The 23036-nt window shown below is 42.3% G+C and overlaps 1 protein-coding gene across 15 annotated transcripts in view; it reads right to left on the bottom strand.

Annotated features, from left to right (window-relative positions):
- CELF4 (CUGBP Elav-like family member 4) overlaps positions 1-23036 on the bottom strand; it is a 701489-nt gene that overhangs the window by 86460 nt on the left and 591993 nt on the right. For 10 of the 15 annotated variants that reach the window (XR_010427009.1, XR_010427010.1, XM_064643108.1 and 7 more), the window contains exons 4-5: positions 18000-18128; positions 13138-13217 (exon numbers count right to left, since the gene is read on the bottom strand). Coding sequence is in view for 13 of the 15 variants with exons in the window: in XM_064643108.1 (XP_064499178.1) it covers positions 13138-13217; positions 18000-18128 (209 nt within the window). In the remaining 2 variants the exon portion in view is untranslated. The remainder of the gene's footprint in view (positions 1-13137; positions 13218-17999; positions 18129-23036) is intronic. The other 5 variants (XM_064643106.1, XM_064643116.1, XM_064643112.1 and 2 more) reach the window with 1 other exon arrangement.

The raw sequence follows: 23036 nt of genomic DNA, 5'->3' as shown, positions 1-23036 counted from the left end.
CTGATACTCTCTAGGCTGGCGGTGCGAGCGAAAAGATGGAGGAAAAATCACTCTGCGCCACACTCACTTTGTAATCCCTAATCAGAGTCCTCTGTGGGAAAAACTAATTTCCCAGCCTGTCTTGACGTGTGAAATAAAGTCATTCTTGAAAACAGGAGCTTGACAGGTCGCTTGTGAAATTTCATATTCAGCTAAAAATAAAATATCCATCCATTGATATTTCATTTAAAGGCAAAGGAGAAAAAAATTCTTTGCCTGGCTGTTGGAACTGTTTCCCATTAGACATGATCTTCCAAATGGAGTGCATACACAAATTAAGCAAAAGCTTTTCAGGAGGCCAAATATTACTACACAGCATCAGGGAAAGTTGTTTCTCCCTAGAACAATATTCATAGGAAAAGTTTTGTGAAGGTGCTGCCTTGTAGAATATATGCCTGAATTTCCTTTTCCTGATAGCCCTATAAGTCTCCTCTAACTCAGTAGCTTACCAATCCCCATAGATGGTTAGACACCTTTTTCTTGCAAAACTGATGGATTTGGGCCTAATTTGTAAAAGTCTTTAGGTAATGTTTCACTTTAAGCTTAGTGAATGACATATTGGAGGTAAGCATACACTTAAGCACTTTTAACACAAGGGTGCCTCTCTCATACAGGTGGACCTTTGTATCTTGGTTAGCTCAAAAAGAGCCAGTCAAAAACTCTGGGCAAAAAATATTGAAAAAAGGTTTGTTACATTAAAGTTCCAGTGACTGAGCCCTTGAATATAAGAGATCTGAATGTGCAAATCCCATAAACTACCTTCTGAAATGTCAGCTGTAGACACAAACTAAGATGCTTAAATGAATAGGTGCTGCCTTCCTAAGTGTCACCACATAAATGGTTTTTCTTGTAGTGAAAATTCTGCTTTAGCACTCCCTTTGCTACTGTAAAGCAGAGCTGGGAGGATGCTGATCCTCAGCAACACAATCAGGCTAAGTATTACGACACAAGGATCCTTGATGTTACAGCCTGAAAACCAGAGGAAGGATTCTTTGCTTTGGACTCTGTCAGCTCAGGCCGTTTGGTATGTTTCATCTAAGTTTAAAAACAAATTTGGATTTTTGTTTTAAATGTGCAGCTTTACTGAAAGTCAGTCTGCTGAATTAGCCAGTGGGATTTGACCCCAGCCTGAGGTTTTAGACAAGCAAAAAGGAAACTACTGTCCAATTAAAACCATAGAGCAAAGGGAATTTTAGATAGGTAGAAATGTAATTACCCAGGCTGGAAGATGGCCAGAAGAGGGGGACTTACATCCCTCCTATCTTGTGAAATATGTTGTTTTTCTGTACTCAGGGCTTCAATTTCATGTCTCATCTGAAAGATGAGTAGGACAGCAGTCCTACTCTGGGAGCTGGTTTAGGCACACTTGAGAGCGACAGAGATGGAGAGGGGAAAGAAGGCATTCATCCAGGACTTCAGTGACGGACCCTTTGATAATGCTGCTCCCTCAGTAGAGAAGATTCTTCATGAAATGTCTAAGCAGAGAGAGTTGCTGCAGGTACTTCCCTTCACAGGTCTCCGGAGCCGTAATTTATTTGGAGTGGAAGCTTGATTTAGATTTTACTTCCCATACACTACTTAGCAGGTGTCTCTCAGAGCTAAAGTTATTGCTTTCCACAGGGCAACAGAATCATTGAGTCCTGGTGTCACTGTACCCATTTCTAATTAGGAAGAACTCAATGTATAACCCAGGTGTTAGTATACCCCTCAAATCAAAGCCAGTTATCTGAAAAACCTAAACCTAAAAGCAGAGTTCTTCAAGCACCTCTGCATTTTTCAGCTCAGTCTATGAATGATAAAAGTCCTCACAGAATCACTCACCTTCCCTAATGTGTTATGAAGTGAAAAATATTGTTATATCAACAGAATGGAAATTCTTACCAGCTATTTAGGAATATGAAAGCAATAAATAATTATTTTTATGTTATTTGAAGAAAAATTTAAAATCCAGAATTCAGAAGAGATTGTTATAAGTTTCCCCTTTCCAGTAAGAGTAACATGGTTTGGAGACTAGGTATGATTAGCTTTGTACTAACTAAAAAAATATACTTCCTCTGAAAATATTCTTACAGCAAAAAAAAAAATGACATAATTTTTTTATAAATTATTACTACTACTAAGAAAATCTTTGATGGCTGCAGCATTGAGCCTCATAAAAGGTAGTGTCTGAATGACATTTCCTTTTAGTTAAACAACCACGAATGAAAATAAGAGAAGTGGAATAATTCCAGAGTCATAAAATAAATTGCCTATTGTCAAATTGAGGAAAAGTCACAACCAGGTATGGAGCTCCTGATGCTTCAGGACTCTGCTCACATGAGCTCCATGCTTCTTTGGCAGTTTGAGATGGGGACATGAGCAGCCTAAGATGACTTGGAAAGAAGCAGATGTAGAGAAAGGACTTGCGAGCTGGGCAGATACATTTCAGCTGTGCACGTGACATGAAAGAACATTTCCATGGCACCGAGTTCCAAACATGCTTCACAAAACTGGGTATCCCAAATCCCTGTCATGCTACTTGACTCTATGATGTTGTGGTGTAAAGCATCTTGCTCAACTGAGATAAGAAGAAGATTTGAATTTTTGCAACATTTTTAAACTGAAGATTTTCAAGCACTGGCCAGCCATGGGGTTGAACCAGATGATCTTTAAAGGTCCCTTCCAACCCAAGCTATTTCATGCTTCTATAATTATTTGAGAAAATATTCTGCTTTCAGGGAGGTATCACCCATGCTTCAGTATAGTGAAAATAGGTGGTCAACTCTAGCTATGAAGTACTGTAAATTCAGTGAAGCTGTATTGTTTTTTGGTGAAATAAGAAGTTGGTTTACACTGAAGGATCATTCCACTATACTAAGACTGAAACATGTCCCCTTGCTGCTCTGTGAGACTTCACAACCACTGTTCCTGTATCACCCAGACCTTTGCTATGGGAAATCAAGCTTGTTCTCCTACTAGATTTCACTTGCCAGTGGACATCTGAGACAAAGACATTGGTGTCTGGTAGGATGCTTCACATTCATTTATGAATTTTTGGGAACTTCAGTTGAGGTTCTTATCTGAAAGTCATAGTTTTGATCTAAATACATCTTTGCCCTCTAAAGATTCCTTTTGATCTTTGCAGAACCCATTTTGGTAATAGCTACTGAATCACCTAATGCTATGTCTTGGATAGCAATCTACCAGTTACTAGGGTCTTTCTGTTTTCCTCACAAGAAGGTGTGTTATCAACCCAGACCACACACCTGAGCAGCTGGAAAGGTGTGAATTAAAAGGAAAAAATGAGAAACATCAAGAGTGATTTAATGCTGATTCAGAGCCTACTTAACTATGTAGGAAGATCCCACTGATATAAATGATGTTTAGATCAAAAATACAGGAAGGGAAAAGGAGAAAAAAGAAATGCCCCCAAAGCAAGCAGAGATGTAAAGACAACACTGACATCTTTAATCCTTATTAGAGGAAGGTGGTAATGCCTGGTGGAGCTCCCTCCAGTAGGCTGAGTGCATTTTATGTCTCCCAGATTGGAGGCTCATCAATGTCTCCGATATCCCAGAAAGGTCAGTGCTTGGGAATTATTTTAGCCCCCACCGGTCCTAATCTCATCCAGACTATGCAGGAGTTGAGTGCAGTGAGAATTTCAGGGGCTACTGCCAGCACCAGGACTCAGGCAACTCTCAGTGGTGGCATAGTCCTGCTCCTGCTTTCCTGTGGCTGCCTCCACAGCTGCTGATTTAGTGCCTACCTCCCCTCGGGCCCATAAGGAGACACTGCGGTGGCAATTAAATCCATTTGTCCAGAGCGAGATCATGTGGCTCACGAGCAGTTATCATTGGTATCTCATTTGGAGGTGATGAAGGCTTTGATCTAGAGGGAGCAAGGAAGCCCAGGGAAGATGTTGAGTGAAGCCTGTCATGTTCCACAGGTCACTTCACTGTCCTGCTGGGTGACTGGGTGGCTGTGGAAATGTGACTAGAGAAGTGAAGGCCATCTTTGGTGCCAGCATGATTCATACCCCCTGTCAAGCAGCTGGACTGCCTGGGTTTCTATTCTGGGACACAGAAAGATATGATTAATTAGTTCATTTATGAAACTGGGGGAGAGGCAGGAAACACAGTCTCACAATTTGATTTTTTTCTAGAAAGAATTAAGGGAAATTATGGTAACACTGGGAAACTGCTGTCCCAAAGCTTGTAGAATCAGCTGTCTTGATGGTAGTAGTGGGATGGGATGGCCTCTGAGCTTTAGTCCCTCTTTATCCAGAACCCACTGCCCAAAGGAAAGGAAAGCTGAGCTATCAAAAATCATTGGACTTTGATGGAAGAAATGTCTGCAAATTAACATCTCAGTATTACATGTCCAGTGCTTTTTTCATCCTAAAAGACAACGCATGCCTTTATAAATGGTGTTGAGGTAGCATATTCAGAAAAATCATTCATTACTGTGAGGAGAGACAGGCTTGCTGCTGGTGAGTTATAAATGGGTTTCTAAGGTATTATTACTTTTTAATAGAAGGAATGGATGTGCTGTGCTTTGCCTTGAGTTAAACAAGCCAGCCTGTGTGTTATACAAAGACATTGCAAGGAATGCTTGTTCTTTAGAGAGCACAAGATCAACAGTAAAGAGAAAAAAATGTGTCAGAGTTGGCATCTCTTTTCTCATCCATCAGCTTCTCCAGCATCAGCAGCGTAGAACCAGGTCTCAGCCTTCTGCATTGATTTAAACAGATGGACTTGCACTGATGGTACCCCACACTGCCCTAGACTTTGTGACTTTGGGCAAGTAACTTTAGGGCAAAGGCAGCTGTAAGTCATGAAGGGGCTGCAGATGCTGGACTTCCATCAACTTTCACCTCTGAAAATCTCCCCTTTATGTTTCTGTGGTCATGTAAAACTGAAGTCTGATGACTTTTTTGTTTCCTATTTTAGTCTCAAGAAGAGAAGGCTTAGAAGGGACCTCATCACTCTCTAGAGCTACCTGAAAGGAGACTGTGGTGAGGTGGAGACTGGTCTCTTCCACTGTGCCTGCAGTAAGAGGACCAGAGGAAATGGTCTTAAGCTGAGACAGGGGATATTCAGACTAGATGTGTTAGGGTGGTCAGATGTTGGAATAGTTTGTCCAGGGAAGTGGTGGAGTCACCATCTCTTGAAGTGTTTAAGAGGTGTCTGGATCTGGTGCTGAGTGGTGTGGCTTGGTGGTTTACAGTACAATGGCAGTTCTGGGTGGACAGTTGGACTTGGATGATCTTAATGGTCTCTTCCAACCTTGTTGATTCTATAATTTTATTTACCCCGACAGCCTGAGAGGATCAGTGACTCTATGTCTACTGACTCTCATAAAGTGGCTTTTATTAATTGAGAACTTGAGTCCGTACTGGAATATCAATAGTAGTAAATTCTGTTGGTTAATTAATACTTTAAAACTCTTTAATTGTTATCTGCTTACACTATGAGTTTGTCTATGGTTCTGTTTATGTTACCAGGATATTTTGAAGACATTTTTCAGAAGTGAGGTGGTGAAGTGATGGCTTCAAGCTTGGTGTTCGTAATTCTATATTTTTTTATATGGTATCAAAAATTAAGATTTAGATGCTCAAGTATTCACTGGTTATTACTTCTCTGCTGGAAACAGGAACAAGAATTGCTGTCACTTAGGCTAAGAACTGGCTAAATATGTAGATTAATTATGTATAAGACTAGTTCACTCACAGACATTGCATTGTTGCTTCTTTTGCTTATCTCTTGTGCCTTGTCCCTTAGGCACTCAGACGACCTAATTGCAGCCATTTTGGGCATCTATTCTAAATCCTCAGTAACTCAAGACACTGAGATATCTCTCTGAGGTCCTAATCTCTCTCCGTCAACTGTAGCAAAACTCCAGATGGCAAGACTACAGATGACCCTGAAGTTTCCCACTTTGAACAACACTTTGGCATAATTCATCCAGCCAGGTTAACCCTGGCCTTTAGTTAGCAAACTGCTGAGTGTGGGAACTGTCCTGTCAGAGGTTTGTATGGTGTTTGACACACAAGAATTTCATCTAAGACAAACAATAACCACATTTCCAACAGTAGTAGTCTGAGAGAACATCTACTAATGTTTCTAAGAGGGCGAAAAGAATGTTTCAGTTGAGGTGAGACCTGCAAGCATGAAGCCGTGGCTCCACGCACCCAGCTCGCATATTTGGATGGCTTCCTGAAGGATGTGTCTTGCTGGAAGTGGAATGCGTTACAAGTTTTAAACAGCAGCCTAACTACCTCAACTTTGTGGAAATGACAAGCCCTTCTTCTGAGCGCTAAAGGCTGCCATGAGCCTGCAGGGAGAAGGGGAGTGTGCAGCTGGATGTGTGTGCGTATCTGCGAAGACGGGAGGAGCGACGAGGAAAGTTTCTCCTATGAAAGAAATGATCTAATTTGAAGCAAGTCCCTCATGGGAAGAGCTGTGACAGAGGCTGCTCTGTTCCTGTTAATTTTCACAGTGCAGCTGTCAGCGGGTCTGTAAATAGTACTCTGCGAAGCCAACACTTCCTATCCACACATCAACCATTCAATTAACAGAAGAACAGAAGAAGGAAATAAAGTGCACCACAGCCTTCTATCACGGCTTTGATGTTTTCCAGCAATTTATGAAAGTGTACACAAATCTAATTACAAGCCCCACTGCTTCCCATTTACATGGAGCTCCTCAAGTTCAGAGCTGTTTATATCAAAATAATTGTTAAAAATACCTCAGCTGATCTACGGCACCGTGGCCCCCCACTCACCGGAGCCACCACGCTGCTCCTCCCAGGGATTTTCTGCCGACTCAGCGCTCTGGTGCCCGTGTGCTCACACACAGTACCTGCTTCCCCGCTGCTCTGCGGGCGCGGCGCCCGCGCTACAACTTCATCATGCCCACAAAGGCCTGATTCCCTTCCCTCCTCCACCTGCTCAGAGCTCCTTCTGCAGACTCTCGCTGCTCTCTGCTCCATCCCTAACTCACAGAAATGCTCCTCTGTCGTGCTGACAGGGGGTGAGCCCAGCTGCTCGGCCGGTTTCTCTAATGGGGCTGTGTCTGGAGGCAGCTTTGCAAAGTCATAAGTGCGCCGTAGGAGTGCACAGCAGTAACACCAGTAGTCATTAATGCTAGCTGGGGTTGGTTTCTTTGGTGGGATGCCTGAGCATCCAAAGCCAGGAAGATGAGAACCACTGCTCCGTTTGCCATTGGTCTGAGAGGCCGCTGCATGTGACATTCTGACAAAGACACTTGTAAGTCCTGGTCTAGTGGGTGGCGTCCCTGCTCGTGACAGGGGATTGGAACTAGATGATCTTTAAAGTCCCTTCCAAACCAGATGTGATTCTACAATTCTTGGGGCAATTTTTGATAATCTCATATTTGAGTCACTGTTGCCTGATAAAACAAACAGGTGAGAAATTCCTTCAGCTTAACTAATGAGAAAAAACCTCTTATGGTATGAGAGGGTAGATAGTACATTGTCTAAGGAAAGAATACAATTCTTTCACCTGACTGTGTTTGTCTGGGATTTTTTGTGCTATTGGTGGACTTCCAAAGAGTAATGGTGGGCAGATGCTGGAAGTCAACCTTGTTCAAAGTGTTGTGTCATTCATATTTTCTTGATTAATAAAATGTTTTAAATGCCATAACTAGAGATCTAATCAATCTCTCATCTAATAACACCGAGAAATAATTGCATAGATTGAGATAGGTGATTCCTGAACAGAGATTAGAAGTTTTTCTTTGTCATCTGTGTTGATAAGAGCTGCAGAGAAAAGTGTTGAAATGAAAGCCCCTAAGTTAACAAAGTTTTGGGTTGCAGTACTTCTGGTTTTTCAAAGTTCAGCTAAACCAAATCTTTCTCTGAAAGGCAGACGTCTGTTCAGTTCTTGTATCCAAGTCTCACATTTTCCCTTCTTTTCACAAAACCAAGGATTCTATTTGAAAAGTCATTTTCATGGAAGATGTTCAGCCAAGCATGGATAGACTTGGGATGCTATTGCCTGGGGACAGAAGAAATGCAGTGCTTTGACCAAGCTGCTGCAGACGTTTATACTAAAACAAAAGCGGATGTTACCTCTGCAGTGGGGGAACCTACCTTACAGCATTCTGGATGTCTTAATGGCCTTAAATATCATTAATTAAAGAACAATACAGAATGAACATAGTGCTGATAATTCGTGTATTAAGCAAGTTCACAGCATATGTCAGGAAACTCTACTGCAGGATGCCTGGTTTCTGAATCCCAAATTGCTTTTTTAGGGCAGCAAATATCCAGGCAAGGTTTCAGGTCTCCTCACATTGGACATGAAGTTAAGTATTCACCCTAAGCTGCACTGTTTTTAGCTTTTGTTTGTAAGCACTACTGGTCCTTTTCCATTCTAAGTTGCTAAGTTGCACTTTCGATGAAGAATGACTATTTTGGAACTGGCGGTCCATAGCAAACTGACGCCTAAAATTATCTAAAAAGCACACTTCTATTTGGGCTTTGGTTTGACAGGTTTCAAAATCTATCTTTATAAAATAAAATTCCGTCAGAGGTATCTATTTCCCTCTATTGATTATAATAGAAACTTAGATGACAAACTCTTCAGACATAGTTTCTTAACTTCTGGATGTCTCAAATTAAGTGAGATGAGTCCCATTTCAGATATTCAGTCTAAAGCTGTTATTGAGTTATCCATTATAAAGGGACAGGCATGCCCAGAGGGTGATATTGCCCATCCTAGCACAGATAGACAAAGGGAAGAATGCACAAATCTCTGGAAATGTCTTTCTCTCTCTCCCTTCTATAGGAGTCCTAGAAGATATTTAGAATAGATCAGAAACTTTTAGGCTGTTAAGCCTAAGTCAGATGAATCACTCTGCACTTCTTCTCACCCCTATGCAGAAAATGTACATAACAGTATTGTTCTACCCCATCCAGGAATTAATTCATAACCAAAGAAATCCTGAGCTGCCACAGTAGGTGAGATGGTGAAAAAGGTGCAACAATACTATATTTTTTAATCCTGTGTGACTTCTGCATAGGATGGAGGCTGATGTGATTTAGGTATGCATGATTCTACTCCTCTACTCCTCTCTCTTGAGACCCCACCTGCAGTGCTGCTTCCAGCTCTGGGGGTCCCAGCATAAGAAGGACATGGACCTGCTGGATTGAGTCCATGGAAGGCCACAAAGATGCTCACAGAGTTGAAGCACCTTTCCTGTGAAGACAGGCTGAGAGAGTTGGTGTTGTTCAGCCTGGAGAAGACAAGGCTTCTGAATGATCTTAGGCACCTTCCAGTACCTAAAAGGGCTATAAAAGAACTGAAGAGGGATTTTGGATAAGGGCCTCGAGTGACAGTACAAGGGGTAATGGCTTCAAAGTGAAAGAGAGTAGGTTTAGGTCAGATATTAGGAAGAAATTACTTTCTGTGAGGGTGGTGAGGCACTGGCACAGATTGCCCAGAGAATTTGTGGATGCCCCATCCCTAGCAGTGGTCAAGGCCAGGTTGGATGGGGCTCTGAGCAACCTAGTCTAGTGTAAGGTGTCTCTGCCCATGGCAGGGAGATTGAAACTGGATGATCCTTCCAACCCAAACTATTCTATGATGGTTCTGTGAAGTGTAGAGAGTTTATTCTGTGTGGGTGGATGGACAAGGCCACATCTTGGATTCGTAAATATGTTGTGCAGAATGACTCTCCAACACTTGGCTGTTGCCCAGATACAAAGACATGGAGAGAAGGAGAAAACCAAGTTGAAGATGATGCCTAGGAGGGAGCATGACTGACAGGTACGATGATAATATTGTCCACAGTGATTGAGAATGGAGGAGGAGGAGAGAAAAGGAAGGTTTTGGGAGGAAAAGAAGAAGAGCTCTGTTTTATACATATTGAGCTTTATCTGACAGCTAAACATCCACCAGGAGATGCTGGAAAAGCAGTCCAAAATTTTGGTTTGGACAGGAGTCAGTCCTGCAGTAGAGAAGCTAGATCTGCAACCTGTCACTGTAGCAATAGGAGCTGAATTTGTGTTGGTGGATAAGGCTGTTAGGGACAAGACTTGCATGAGGAAGAGAAGAGGATGATATGAAAAGACCTGTTTATGTCCCCATATGGATAGAAAACAGAGACAGGAGGGGATGGAGTAAGCAAAGCTAAAAGTGCGGGGCGTATAATTGTTATAAATATATCATAAATACATGCAAGAGTACCTGAAAATTATGATCTCTTAAAAAGGAGGATACAGAGATCAAGTAAAACACTATCATGAAGTTGATGAGCTCATAGGCAAAATTATCTAAAAAGAAAAAAAAAAGAAACTCTCTTGACAGGTAGGTACAGAAGGAACTTTGGGCCTGCTCAAAAGCAAGGGATTTTGGGTAACTTATTTCTAAAGGAAATGATTGTTTAAAAATTGGAAAGCTTTAGACCTGTTTGGTGGACTCCTAGGAATAAAAAGGGCCTTGCACAGGAAAATGAGCTTGTGGTGGATGGTGGTCAGGCACCTGTCCAAGGTAAGGTTAATTAAAAAAAAAGAAGAAAAGAACTTTCATAAAAAGAAAGTTGCATTTTGAAACTATTAGGCAACATATGTTGTGTGAACAGGAAGTCACAGTAGAGCAATAATCCTGACAGCTGTGGAGGAACAGGAGTCTGCTGCAGGAACAAATGGCTCGAGACCTGACAAGAATGATGATGGATGCCCTGTTGGTGGTACAAGAGGACAAACCAATAGACGCTTAAATTGGCTGAACCACAGGAAAAACATTGAGTTGGCATCACAACAGGACAAATGAGACCAGTTCAAGTGGTGGGAGAAATGGAAGGGACTGAAGGAAGATGGCAGCAGTGCCCTCTTCTTTCCCAAGGACGACGGCTGCGTTGCCATCTCACCACGAGGTGGCTGCATTTCCCTGTGAACATCCAAGCCCTGAATGATGCTGCACACTCCGATGTGCCATGAAAACCAAGAGCGGTAGCAGAGATCCTGCCCTTGCAGGATTTGGCCTATCTCTTCAAAGAGCCTTAGAAATTTTGAGACTCTCTGGGAAAAACCTCTTTTGCTCCATGTGTTTGTTGAGTGTTGGTCACTTGGCAGGTCCTCACGGGTCTGCTAAGAGATGGTAGCTGACTGTGTTTCTGTGCCTGCTTGTAGCTCATAGGAGATACAAGGCAATGCCATGTAACTTAGCTTATAACAAAGAGAAGGACATTAATAATTCCCTTCTTGCATTTCCTGTGAACCAACAGTACGTACTTGGACTGCTGCTGAGGTTCAACCAATTCACGGACACTTGTGAAGCCATGGAAACTTGATTGTGAGTCTGGGATGGGCATCTAGTAAAGGTTAAATTGTGATTCTTTTCCGCATGCCCAGTTCTGGTTATTCAAGAACATTCTGTAGCAGCTATTTGAGTCAGATATGTCAAGAGGAAAAATGGTCCCTTAAAATTGACCCATGAAATAACCAAATTCTCAATTGTTTTGTACATCCTAAGCTCAGGTGATACCACCGGGATGGAACAGTAATTTGTTCCCAGGTGGTCAAGAGATGAGTACCTTTTTCTTATCCAAAGTGTTCTGAAAGTAGGAAGGGAAAGGACTGGGAAAGAATAATAATATTTTGGGTATACTAAATCTGGAAATATTTTCAACTCTCCTTGAGTTTTGTCTGTTTTCTCCCATCTTCCTATCACATTTGTTACAGGAGTTTGCAAGATTATTGGGATGGAGACTGACATTTCATTAAACCTTTTTGTGGTACTACACCTTATGGAATTGAAATTCCTGACATCAGCTTATAGACGCTATTACTTTGGGTCAAAGTTTGAAAGGAAGTCACTAAAAGTACCTCTTCAACATGTTTCAGGAAAGATGTCCATAGTATTTGACTATGGGATGTTAGCATCAAGCCCAACATCTGGTTTTGTTAGGAGGAACCTTTTAGGTTACTCTTAAAAGCATTGAAGTACTTAAAAAATTTGAGACCTACATCTTTAAGGAGATTTTTTTCAGTAGCATCACTGGTAAACATTTTTAAACTGATTTGTCTATGATAGGGTTCCAAAAAATGAGATCTTGATGGTTTGCTAGTTTTAGAAACCTTTTGCCTTGTAAAGAATTCTCCATTTTCATCCCTGCAAAAATCTAGAGAAAATCTGTTGGGCCCACTTTTAAACTTATTTGGATAAATTCAGGAATTTACATTAGAGTCTCTTACTTAAAGGGAGATTTTACACTCTCAAATATTTTTAATTGAGCTTTCTTGTATCCTTTCCAAGTTGTCGGCATGCTTCTTAGCCTTTCATGATTTACACTGTGAATAATTAGTAATAAAAATAATATACTATTATAATAAACCAAAACATGTTGTACCAGATTGTCTTTCCCTTCTGACAGCGGAATGCCTTTCATTCCTCTCTGTCTTATGATGATGTACAAATATCTGTTTGCCTAAAAAATACATCTACATTGCTATGTTCTTGAACTATCAATCTTGAAACCCCATATTAGTGGATATTTGTACAAGTGGAATGATCTCTCCAGTGTCTCCTGGAAGATCCAGTAGCTGGTCTGAGACTTTCAAAAGTCAGAGATAGGGGACCACATTTATGCCTAGGTAGGTTCTTTTGTGGTAGCAATGAGAGAGGCCCATCACTGTGTGATTTGTCTCTGTCTCCTAATGCTTCATCTGAACATGCTGCTCTCACCTGAACACTGGCAAAAAGTTCTTTATCCTTTATCAAAGGGACTCTTTGAGGAGAGAAAACAAAGAAACTCTCAGACATAAGTTTCTACTTGATTCTTCCCTTCGAAACTTGAAAGATTACACCCATAGTGAGTCTGACCCAAAGTTTTTGGCATCTGTGAACCATATGACTTTTTATCAAGTCTTCTAAACTGCTGGTGACAGGATACAGCACCCCTTGGGGTTCTGTGCCTGTGAGGAATGACAGTGTCATCCTAGCCCTTCCACTGATGAGTTAAGCACATCCAAGGCCCTGAGCCTTCTGGATGATGAGTTGCAGAGCAGAGATAAATCATCCCTCCTCCTCAGTCAGGCCACAGGACAGCTAAGGCTGGACCAATTCTCCCTTGCCAATGTTACAGAGCTACTCACCGGCATTGTCTGGCTGCCATGCAAGGCATTGATGGCAGCTTGGGCCTCTGCATGTGAAGAGTATTTCACAAATGCACACCCTGGAAAAGGAAAAAGAAGAGTGTAAGAAAGGTTGCATGGATGTCATGAAAGTCCATCTAGCTGAGTATCCTGTCCTCAGAAGTGGCCAATAAATATGGCTGTGGAGAAACTATAACAAACAGATGTGCCCTGATCCTTTCCAAAGTCCAGTTGTCAGCAGCCTGAAGACCACTTAAGGCAAAGCTGCAACCAGAATTCCCACATTGCTTGTAATGAGCATTGACAGACACAAACTTAGCAAATACATCTTGAATTTGACCTCCACAGCTTTACATGGCAGAATCTTGCAAAATTTTACAATTTATTGGGTGAAAAAGACTTTTCTTTCATTCATATTAGACTTAATACTGAGTGTTCTGCCCTCTGTGGTTATGAGATATGGTACAGAAGAGTGTTTACATTATCAAAAAGCTACACACACATACTTTTTACAAGCAACCACAGGTCAAATATACAGAAGGCATTCAGGGTTACTCCAAATCCATCACTGTCTGCTAGAGCTCCATGAGACACTGCCCAGAGCTTGTCCTGGCTCCAAACAACTTTAGTCTGACAAAGCACAAGACAGCTTCTGATGAAGTAGCAGGGATGGGAGAGGTAAAAGTGATGATTACCTTCTTGTCACCACCAAACTTTGAATCTTAGTTTTTCATAAAACTGGCAAAGCCAGTACCAGTGTAGGTGTTCTCTTCTGGACATTAGAGAAATGTAGGCAGTGCTTCTCTGGCCTGCATTGCCATGTGAGGAATCTCATGCTGAACTCTTATATAAGGTTTTAGGATAGAAAGGTGCATTTATGAATATGTGCTGGAGTGCAGAAATGATCAACACTTCAAAGGGTGACATGCACTACTAGAGTGGGGGAATGTATTGCCAACACTCCTAGCTACAAGCAAACTGACTCAGAGAGAGGAAGGGTAATTTCCATATGCTAAGGCGGTTTTTGGAACAGATTGGGAGAGATCTGAGAAGTTCTGGCTTCCATCCCCTTCTATTACTACCAGATACTTCCGAGCTTTTAATCAATTTGCAAAGCCCTCACTCTTGCCCCGAAGGGGTCCAGAGGGGATGCCATTCTTGATAATGGGATGTCTCTCCTTCATTCCCTTCGCAGCATCTTCAGAAGGTCCACACACCCTTATGGATCCCTACAAATGCAGGGGGAAAAATGAAGCAATAGAACTTGCAAACTGTAAGAATGAGCCCCAAAGGTCCCTCATATCATCACTGCAGGCTGATAGAAGTGAAATTGAAGAAAGCAGTGATAGTCCTTTCTGAAAATAATACACATTTATGAAATTAGTTTACAGTTAGGAGCCCTTCAATTTGCGTTACCTTCTCAGCACCGTGCTCAGACTGTATTTCAGGAAAAGCCCAACGATTATTGCTAATAGTTGGATCTAATTTATAAGGAGCTGAGAGGAAACAATCATGAGAAAATGAGATAGATAACTTCAGCTGGAAACTATAGGGATCAATTATGACATAATCGCAGCCCAGCATTCCCAGGCTCCTGAGATACTGCGTTTTCCTCTTCATTAATCAGAGATAATCCAGAATTAGGGTGTTTAATTATTTGCAGAGATTCTTTTGTACTTTCTGCCTCTAAAAAAGAAGATGCTGATTAGCAAATACACAAAAGCTTTCCAGTTCCAGCCACCCATTGCATTTAGTGCAGGATTTTTGGCTGCAGTGTTGTTGTCATATTGAAGGTTTCACTCTTTTCAGGTGAAATTCAGCCGTACGCTGAGGGTCCTGATGGATCAGTGGAGCTGGATAAAGGTGGGAATGAAGGGAGTAGCAGGCATTTATCTTGTTTAATGCCCAAGATATTAATGGGATCCCTCCTACTGCTTCCTATTAACTGCTTCCAGTAGGTTTTGAGGTAGCAGCTCAAGTGAAAACTCAGTTTTTACTCGTGTATGATGGCAAGGCAATAGCAGAGATCCCAACATTTTGTCCATTTTGTTTGCGTCTTCAATGGGATGGCTTCTGTACATAACATCAAAAGTGCACATAACCTTCCTTCCCATTTCACCAGAACTGACTCCAGGAGCTTATGAGGTGAGGATGAGAGTCTGGCCACTCTTCTCAGAACAATAGTGTCACTTAGACAGAAGCAAACCTGGAATGTGAAGGGATTTTGACAAACAGAGAGATACAACCTGTGCTGAACAGGGTGATATATGTGCTTAAGTTTTTCTTGTTTCCTAACGTCCAGATTACAGAGCTGGAAGGGCTGCTCTGACTGTCTTGTCAACTTGGAGAAGACTGCAGTCAGGCCCTAGGATTATGATTGCAGAGGGTGCCTAGACTCCTCTTGTGGAGGGTGCTGTGGGAAATTTTTATTTTCTGAGTTATCAAGGCATACAACTGCTTAATGGGGAAAAAAAAGGGGGGGGGGGAAGGGAGGGAAGGGGTAGATGTACAGAGAGCAGCAGCAATGCAGATTCTGTGGGTCCTTCTGGCCTGCTGAACTGGATCCACTTGAGCTCCCTCACCTGAGGAGTCCTGGACTCCTGGCTGCACAATGGTGAGCTTTACCTGGAGTGATGCAGAATCACTCCACCCTCTCCCAGCAAAGACAGGTGCTGCACTCCCCTTCAGGCAGAGAAACTCCTCAGTCACAGCTCTTCTTCCACCTGGTTACCTACTCCAGCCACTGTGCCTGCTGCTGAGTGACTCAGCAGGAGGTGTTTCTGCAGACCCTGAAGGGCATGCCTCATGGCTCAGGACATCACCCATGGCTTCAGGCAAGGCTCAGCAGCTTTTTGACTGTGACTGGACTGTGATGGCATGAGAATCTGCAACCTACCTTCTGAGAGCACTGAACTACCTGAAGGACTTAGAGGCTCACCACAGGGATGCCTTGTGGGGCTTTACACAGTGGGTTGGGTAGGATTGAAGTCTATGGGATCTGATTGCTATCTGGAATTTAGGCAATCTGCTTAAATCTCAACTGATGTAGAATTTAAGCCTTATGGGTTTTACCCAAAATAAGAAGCTCACAAGCAATGTGTGTCACATATAGGTTTCTAGCAGATGGAAAACATTACAGACTGGGAATAACTTTGTGGGAGTTGTGGCTTGCCTGACTGTCTCCTAAGATAAGGGCACTAGCCTTAAGTTTTCCATTGGATTGACTGTTCTGTGTGGTGTGTGCATGTACGAAACTGTGTGTGTGTAAATTAGGAGCTTCACATTCTCAGTAAATAGCACCAGCAAATGGAAGCTGGTAATATTAACTCTGTCAAAGCTCAGTATTGATCCTGAGCAGCTCAGTGAAACGCCAGCCTGAGACTGCAGCCTGCTAGCACTAATAATTAAACTGGTTAGCAATATGGAGCTGCCACTCAGATTCTGTCTTATAATGAAATTGTTTAAGAAGAAAAGAAAAAAAAAATAGAGCAAGCATGAAGACAAGTCTGTGGTTTGGATCTCCTCTGGAATTTGTTTCTTACAGATCTCAGACTTTGTTGCCTTTATTATTACTCTCTTTAACTCCTTTGTCATTAGACTTTTTTCCATACAGTTCCAGGTAGAAGCAGACAGACGTATTTTTTTTGCTTTTCCCCAATTTACTGATTTGTTCAGTGAATGAACTGCTTAACTGCCTGCTGTTATGACGATTGGAGGTCCTCTAGGCCATTCTAGCCTACTGTTTCCAGTGGGGCAGCCCCTGTCTCTGGGTGTTGTGGAACTTAAATACACAATTGAAGAAAGGTGCCCACTTTTCAGCCTATTTTCAGTCATTTATATCAGGAAGGCTGAGCTGTGCTGATGTATATTGAACTGCTGCCCTATAACACTGGTGTGATTTAGGTTTTTTGGCTACCAGTGATTTTATGGAACAACAATATCGTGCTCCAGTGTATCGCTGTGATTTGGATTTTTTACCTCCCTGTTGCAAAAATATGCTGGTTGATGTTGTCACTTGTCAAAATACTGAGTGAGATATGAACTGTGTCAGCAGGACTGGTCTCTTCTCTGGTGTTGAACATTCCAGAACAGTTTATGCTATATTATATGCAGATCAATATTTAATGGACACACTATACTGTTAAAAGAAGAGAACTTCCTATTTAGATTGAAGTTACTTTGTCTAGAGACTGATGGGGACAAAAACTGACATTCCTGCCTGAGAGGGAGGCCTTATTTTTATACTTGGTCTGTAGCAGAGGATCTTTTGTGCTATCCAGGTAAGAAGTGATGCCAAAAAGAGGCAGAAGAAGCAAAGGCACCTAGTTTTGCAGTGAAGCATTTGCATGCTTCAAACAGTAAATATCTACCAAGTGTAATATTTAAATTGGTACCTGTAGCCTTGTGGTTGCGATCACTGACTGATAGGAGTCCACACAAAAAAGACTAGGTGGAGAAGAGGAAGACCTGAGACTGATGGATGGGAAATAAGCAGAGATGATGATGGAGCCAGTGAGTCAAGATATAAAGTATCAATTGTGTCTTCTTTTAAAGAAAGAATCATCCTGTTCAATGGGGTGGAGAGAGTATGTCTTGAGCAAATACAAAGGCCTGTTCAGAGGGGAGGTCTGTCCAAGCAATAATAGGCATCAGTTTGCACATGCTGAGACATAGCTCTTTGGAGAGGCGTGTTTTAAAATGCAATTTTTCCCCTCATGCACAGAGTGACCAGCAAAGTACAGCCTTCCCATTGCAAATGTGACCCCTTCCTAAAGTAAGACATGCTGTTCTAGAGGCTACATGGTACTTTTGTCATACCAGAAAATGGCACTAAGTCCACTTGACACAGGCCATCACCTCACCTTTGCTGTTGCCATCGGGTCCCCGAAGGATCGTACACTCCTCGATGTTGCCAAACGCCTCGAATAGCCTGCGCACATCGTCTTCCGACTGCTGCTTATTGAGCATGCCCACAAAGAGTTTTCTGTCTTCTGGAACAAAATAAAGAGATGCTTACCATATTTCAGGAGGGATACGAGAGCCAAGATGTCTCAGCATCACATGCAAAACAAACGGTGATTTCACTGGGGTGACACATTTCAGAAGCTGCTAATCTTTTCAGGTGGCTGGCTCGAAAAACCTTAATAGCCTCTGACTTTCAATGAGTACTTGAAAATAATCCAAAAAATTTTAAAAAACCAAACCACCAAACAACAAACAACAGTGATTTTGTTATATATAAAATCTCTAACTGCCTCTTAAAATCTAGGCAGCAAAGTGTTCCAAATCAGCTTCTTCTGATCAATTTTTGCAGTCAGCTTGCAGTAACTTAAATGACAACATTGCTCAGACTGCAATCCAAGAGGAATATGGATAAAGATAGCATATAGAAACCAAGTCCAAATGAAAAATAACATAAGTTAGTGGCCCTTGCAATACTAAATAAGTTGCAGGAAAAAAATGTTTAACATAAGCTTTTTTAAATCAGGATATAACGGAAGTCACAGCCTGTAAATTGGAGATTTGTCATTCAAGCCCACTCAGAGACATGAATCTAAGAGTTTGGATGAGGTTTTTTAATATATTCATAAAGTTCATTTGAAACAGGCCCAAAGTTTTTGAAACATAAATTGTTTTTTGAAACATAAAGTTAACTTATGTGATTGCTAATGTTTGAGGTAACTTGAGCAGGTGGTATTTCATGCCACAGCAGGACATGGTCTGCCAGTAGATAATTGCATTTTGAACAAGGATGCTCAGTGTAACCCAGCAGTGTGCACTTCCAGCCCAGAAAGCCAACCATGTCCTGGCCTAGAACAAAAGCAGGGTGGGCAGTAGGTCGAGGGATGTGATTCTGCCCCTCTGCTCTGCTCTTGTGAGAGCCCACCCAGAGTGTTACATCCAGCTCTGGGGTCCACAACATAAGAAAGATGTGGGCCTGTTGGAGTGAGACCAGAGTGTGGGTTGGAACCAGATGATGTTTAAGGTCCCTTTCAACCCAAACCATTTTATGATTTATACTCAGATTTAAACCAAGTTTGGGGATCTTCATGAGACACCTTCAGAAAATATTGGTGAAAACAGACTAAATTTATGATTGTCAGAAATATGTCAGAGGGTGCTGAGTTATGCCTGGAGATCAGGTTTCCATTCAGAGACTAACACCACTGCACCAAGAAAAAAAAGGAAATTTACATAGTTTACACCGTGTATGTAAACAGGCCATTTGCACATGATTCATAAATGTCTTATTTATCATTCATTAAACACTATGTAAATGTGTGAACCAAGAGGTTTTTATTCAGAGCACTTTACAGAGCAGATGTAACCAATTTGAATAAATATATGTAAATATATAAATAATTTTATTTTTTATTTAATTTATTTTTTAATGTACTGGTTAACCTAAAGCTGAACAAAACACTGGTTTGCAACAATCCTTTTCTGGCTGACTAATTGGGCAATTTATGTCACTTTTGTTCACTGAGAAATCACTGGTGTAGGCAATCTGTTCTGCTTCAACCAGCGTTTGATCAAAATTCCCCTCTCCAAGATGCACCTGCACATTGGCAAATTACTTTACAGCCTTGGATGTGAATAATTTTTCATGCAGTGGCTATTGAGTGGGGATATTAGGAGCTTTCAACCCTGCAGTCGAGTTATCCACGGCAGCAAAAAGTGAACTACCCACAGAAAACAAGGAGTTATGTTGCCTTCAGTTAGGCTGATGAACTGGTAGAAGAAATAGGTTTAGGAGGGTATATGTGCACTTCTAATAGGTGAGAAAAACAGAAATAGCCTTCAGAAAGACATGTTAAAGCAAGAAATATTCCTACTTTATGTTGGAACTGATTAAGCAGAGAGGCATTTTGTGGTCTTTGCTGACAACACAGCGTTCAGACTTTAATGATGCACAGATCCCTAACACCATGGAGGTTGTCCTCACCTCACGAGGAGGTGATTTAGACATGTGAAAAGGTTTCTTTCTCGTTGGCAAAGTGTCCTGCGAAAGGACATCCCTCCAAGACATGAGGTATAAGCCTTAGAGAGGCAACGACTGAAGTTCACCACTGTGCACTCTGGGGGACATCTTTCAGTCCAGGGCATGACAGAGCCTTAGAAAAAGAATCCTGTCCTAAGTCCAAAGGTTGTCCAAATATTGGAGGAAAGCCCACCCAGCAAATGAGACCAAATGCCCTGCAAGATGGGAGGTATTTTAGGAAGGGAGCAGAGTAGTGGGAATGAACTAGGAGCGGTGCTGGCAAAAGGTTTTACGTAGAAACTTTGTGTCTAGTAAAGGCTTCCAGCACAACAGAAGCATTTGTTATATTGTATTTTATATTGCTTCCCCTGTTTCAAATAAGCTGCATCAGCAAAAACACTCCTATAGCTGTGTAACTGTGTTTTCACTAGACTTTTTGCTAATATAAATGTATCATTTTTTAAAAAAAGTCACATCCCTCCTCTGTCAGCAAAACTCTCTAGTGTGGAACTGGCCTGAAACTGCCTTGTTTGGTCTACTTTATGCAAAGCTAAACCCAGGGTTCTAGGAACCATTCAATTTTATTACTTTTTTTTTTATTATTGTATTTTTTCCCCCTGTATCTCTGCACTACACTGGCAGTGGTGGTGCTGGTCCCCAGAGCTAGCTGGCAGACGATGTGGTGCTTTGGTGAGCTGCCCACAAGCTGGTTGTCAGACCACCAGGAACAGGCTCTGCCAAAGGTGAGGACAACCTTCCCCGGGAGCTGCTGGTCTGGTCACTACAGGGCAGGTGGCACAAAGGGGACCCTCACGGACAGCCAGGACTCAGCTGCTTGGACATCACCTCCAATCCCATCTCCAAGTCAGTGTCCTGTCTCCATCCTGAAAAACGGTGCCTTGTGTTGTTGGGGGAATCATCAGTCATATCTGCCATCACAGAAATTGACACAATCACACACTTGACTGATAAAAAATGAGTCAGTTTAACAAGTTTTTTACTCTGAGTGGCTTTTATAACAAAGTGCTTCATTTGCCTCTCACACCCCAGCTCTTTCAGGGGACTCAGAAGTGTGTTTTAATGACACCCCTCACACATCTTGGGTGGGAAGAGAGAGGGAAGGGTCCAGCAGATGGGATCATTCAGCATGTTCCAGATCTTGGCTAATGAGTTTATGCACTGATGGTCTTGTATGAGCCTCTTACACCCTGAGTATCATCATACACTGCTCTTCCACATCTCAAATAAAAAACTAACATGCCATGCATCAAGACAACTACTTCTGATTTTAAAAGATGCCTAAAAAAGACCATGAAGCTGCCAGAATAAAGTGAAGAGGAATGCGCTGATGTCAGTGGGATGTGTCTTGAGCACTATGGATGCCACAGGTGCTCCCCACCAGATGATTCCAGTGTCCTCTAATGAGAGTTGGGGGATCTACATCCTGCAAAAATCAAAGTTTTAGGCTGCACACAAATCTGGAGCAGTCACAGATCAAGCTGTCCCTTAATTCTGCCTGCCTGTAGGGTCCATCCATACCAACCATGGTCCACCCATATCACCTGCACGAGTTCCATGCTTTCTCTTCTTTCAATGAGACACTTTCCCAAATCTATGTGTCTCAGGATCCATGCCTGAATGTCAGAGAACTGGGAAGACTCAGTCCTCTGCGGCCTCCGTTGCAAAGTTCAGTGCTATCATCCTCATTTCAGACTGGGAACTGAGGGGTAAAAGCCTTCAGACCAGGCTCCCTAAGACCTGGGTCCCATGGAAAAGTGAATACAGTTAAGGAGTACAGAAATAGCACTGTCCAAGGCAGAAGCAGAGGACAAAAAGAGGTCAGGCATAAGCCCGTGATCTGGGATGTCCCCAGCCTGAGCCATGGGCACGACCATGTGCTCCAGCCTCAACTGGCCCATGGCCCTAGAGAGGGTACCTCATAGAACCATACTGTCTTGCACAACAGAAATGGGCAGCTGCCAGGAGCATCCTCTATCTCCTCTCTATGAAGGAAATCAAGACACTGAGCTTACTCAGCATGTACAAGAACAGGTGTGATGAAAGAAACCGATCCCACGCAGCCTCCTCCAGGCCACACATGACCGTGCATCAAATATTGATCTACATCTGACCGTCTTTCCTCTGCTTTTGTCAAGAAGGACCTGTCCAAATTCCTGTCTATTAAGTACCTCAAAGTGACTATTTCTGATTCTATCTCACATCCAAACGTCACACGTTGGTGAAGAAACCTCGTTAACCTTGCTGCAGGGTCAGGCCTTAAAGCAGCAGCACTGTGAGCAGTGACAGTCCTGCAGTGTTGTGACCGAATGTGGTGTCCATGTGAGCCTCTTCTACCCATGTTTTTGAGTTCCCTCATTATTGTTCACCCCATTATTGGTCTTTGCCCACAAGCTGAGTCTATCACACCTGCTTCGCCATGGAAATATCCAACCACAAGTGGATATTTCTGTGTGTGGTGGCACCCAGGAGAGCCAAGGAGGTTTTTGCTGGTGCACTCTGATGACATTGAAAATTAAATTCCTCCCAAGTCTACCCATTTTGCTGTAAAGAAACCACCACAACAACAGAAGGCAGCAGCTCCTTCCAGAAGGACAGACTGGGAGAGAAAGACCACAGCAATGGCAAACCAGGGTTCCCAGAGTTGTCCCTTTGGTGACATTCCCAATATAACCATGCAACCAGGCTTCCCTCTTCTCAACTACTCTGCCAGGGATGGAGGCTTGTGTTCGTCAGGAAAAGCTGGCTGCAAGGCACAGTGATGAAGAAATGCAACTTGTCAGATAAATATACAGTGTCTATAAATCTCCCTGCTATGTTTACAGGAAACCTCAGCACTTTCCCTGGTGCAAATAGGGGTTAAATTATTCCCTGTTCTATTTGTATTTAAATGTTATGT

The sequence above is a fragment of the Pseudopipra pipra genome, chromosome Z, assembly GCF_036250125.1.
Source record: "Pseudopipra pipra isolate bDixPip1 chromosome Z, bDixPip1.hap1, whole genome shotgun sequence".
In the NCBI taxonomy this organism is placed as follows: Eukaryota; Metazoa; Chordata; class Aves; order Passeriformes; family Pipridae; genus Pseudopipra; species Pseudopipra pipra.
The sequence above is the reverse complement of the archived record's forward strand: the minus strand, read 5'-3'. Positions and strand labels throughout refer to the sequence as shown.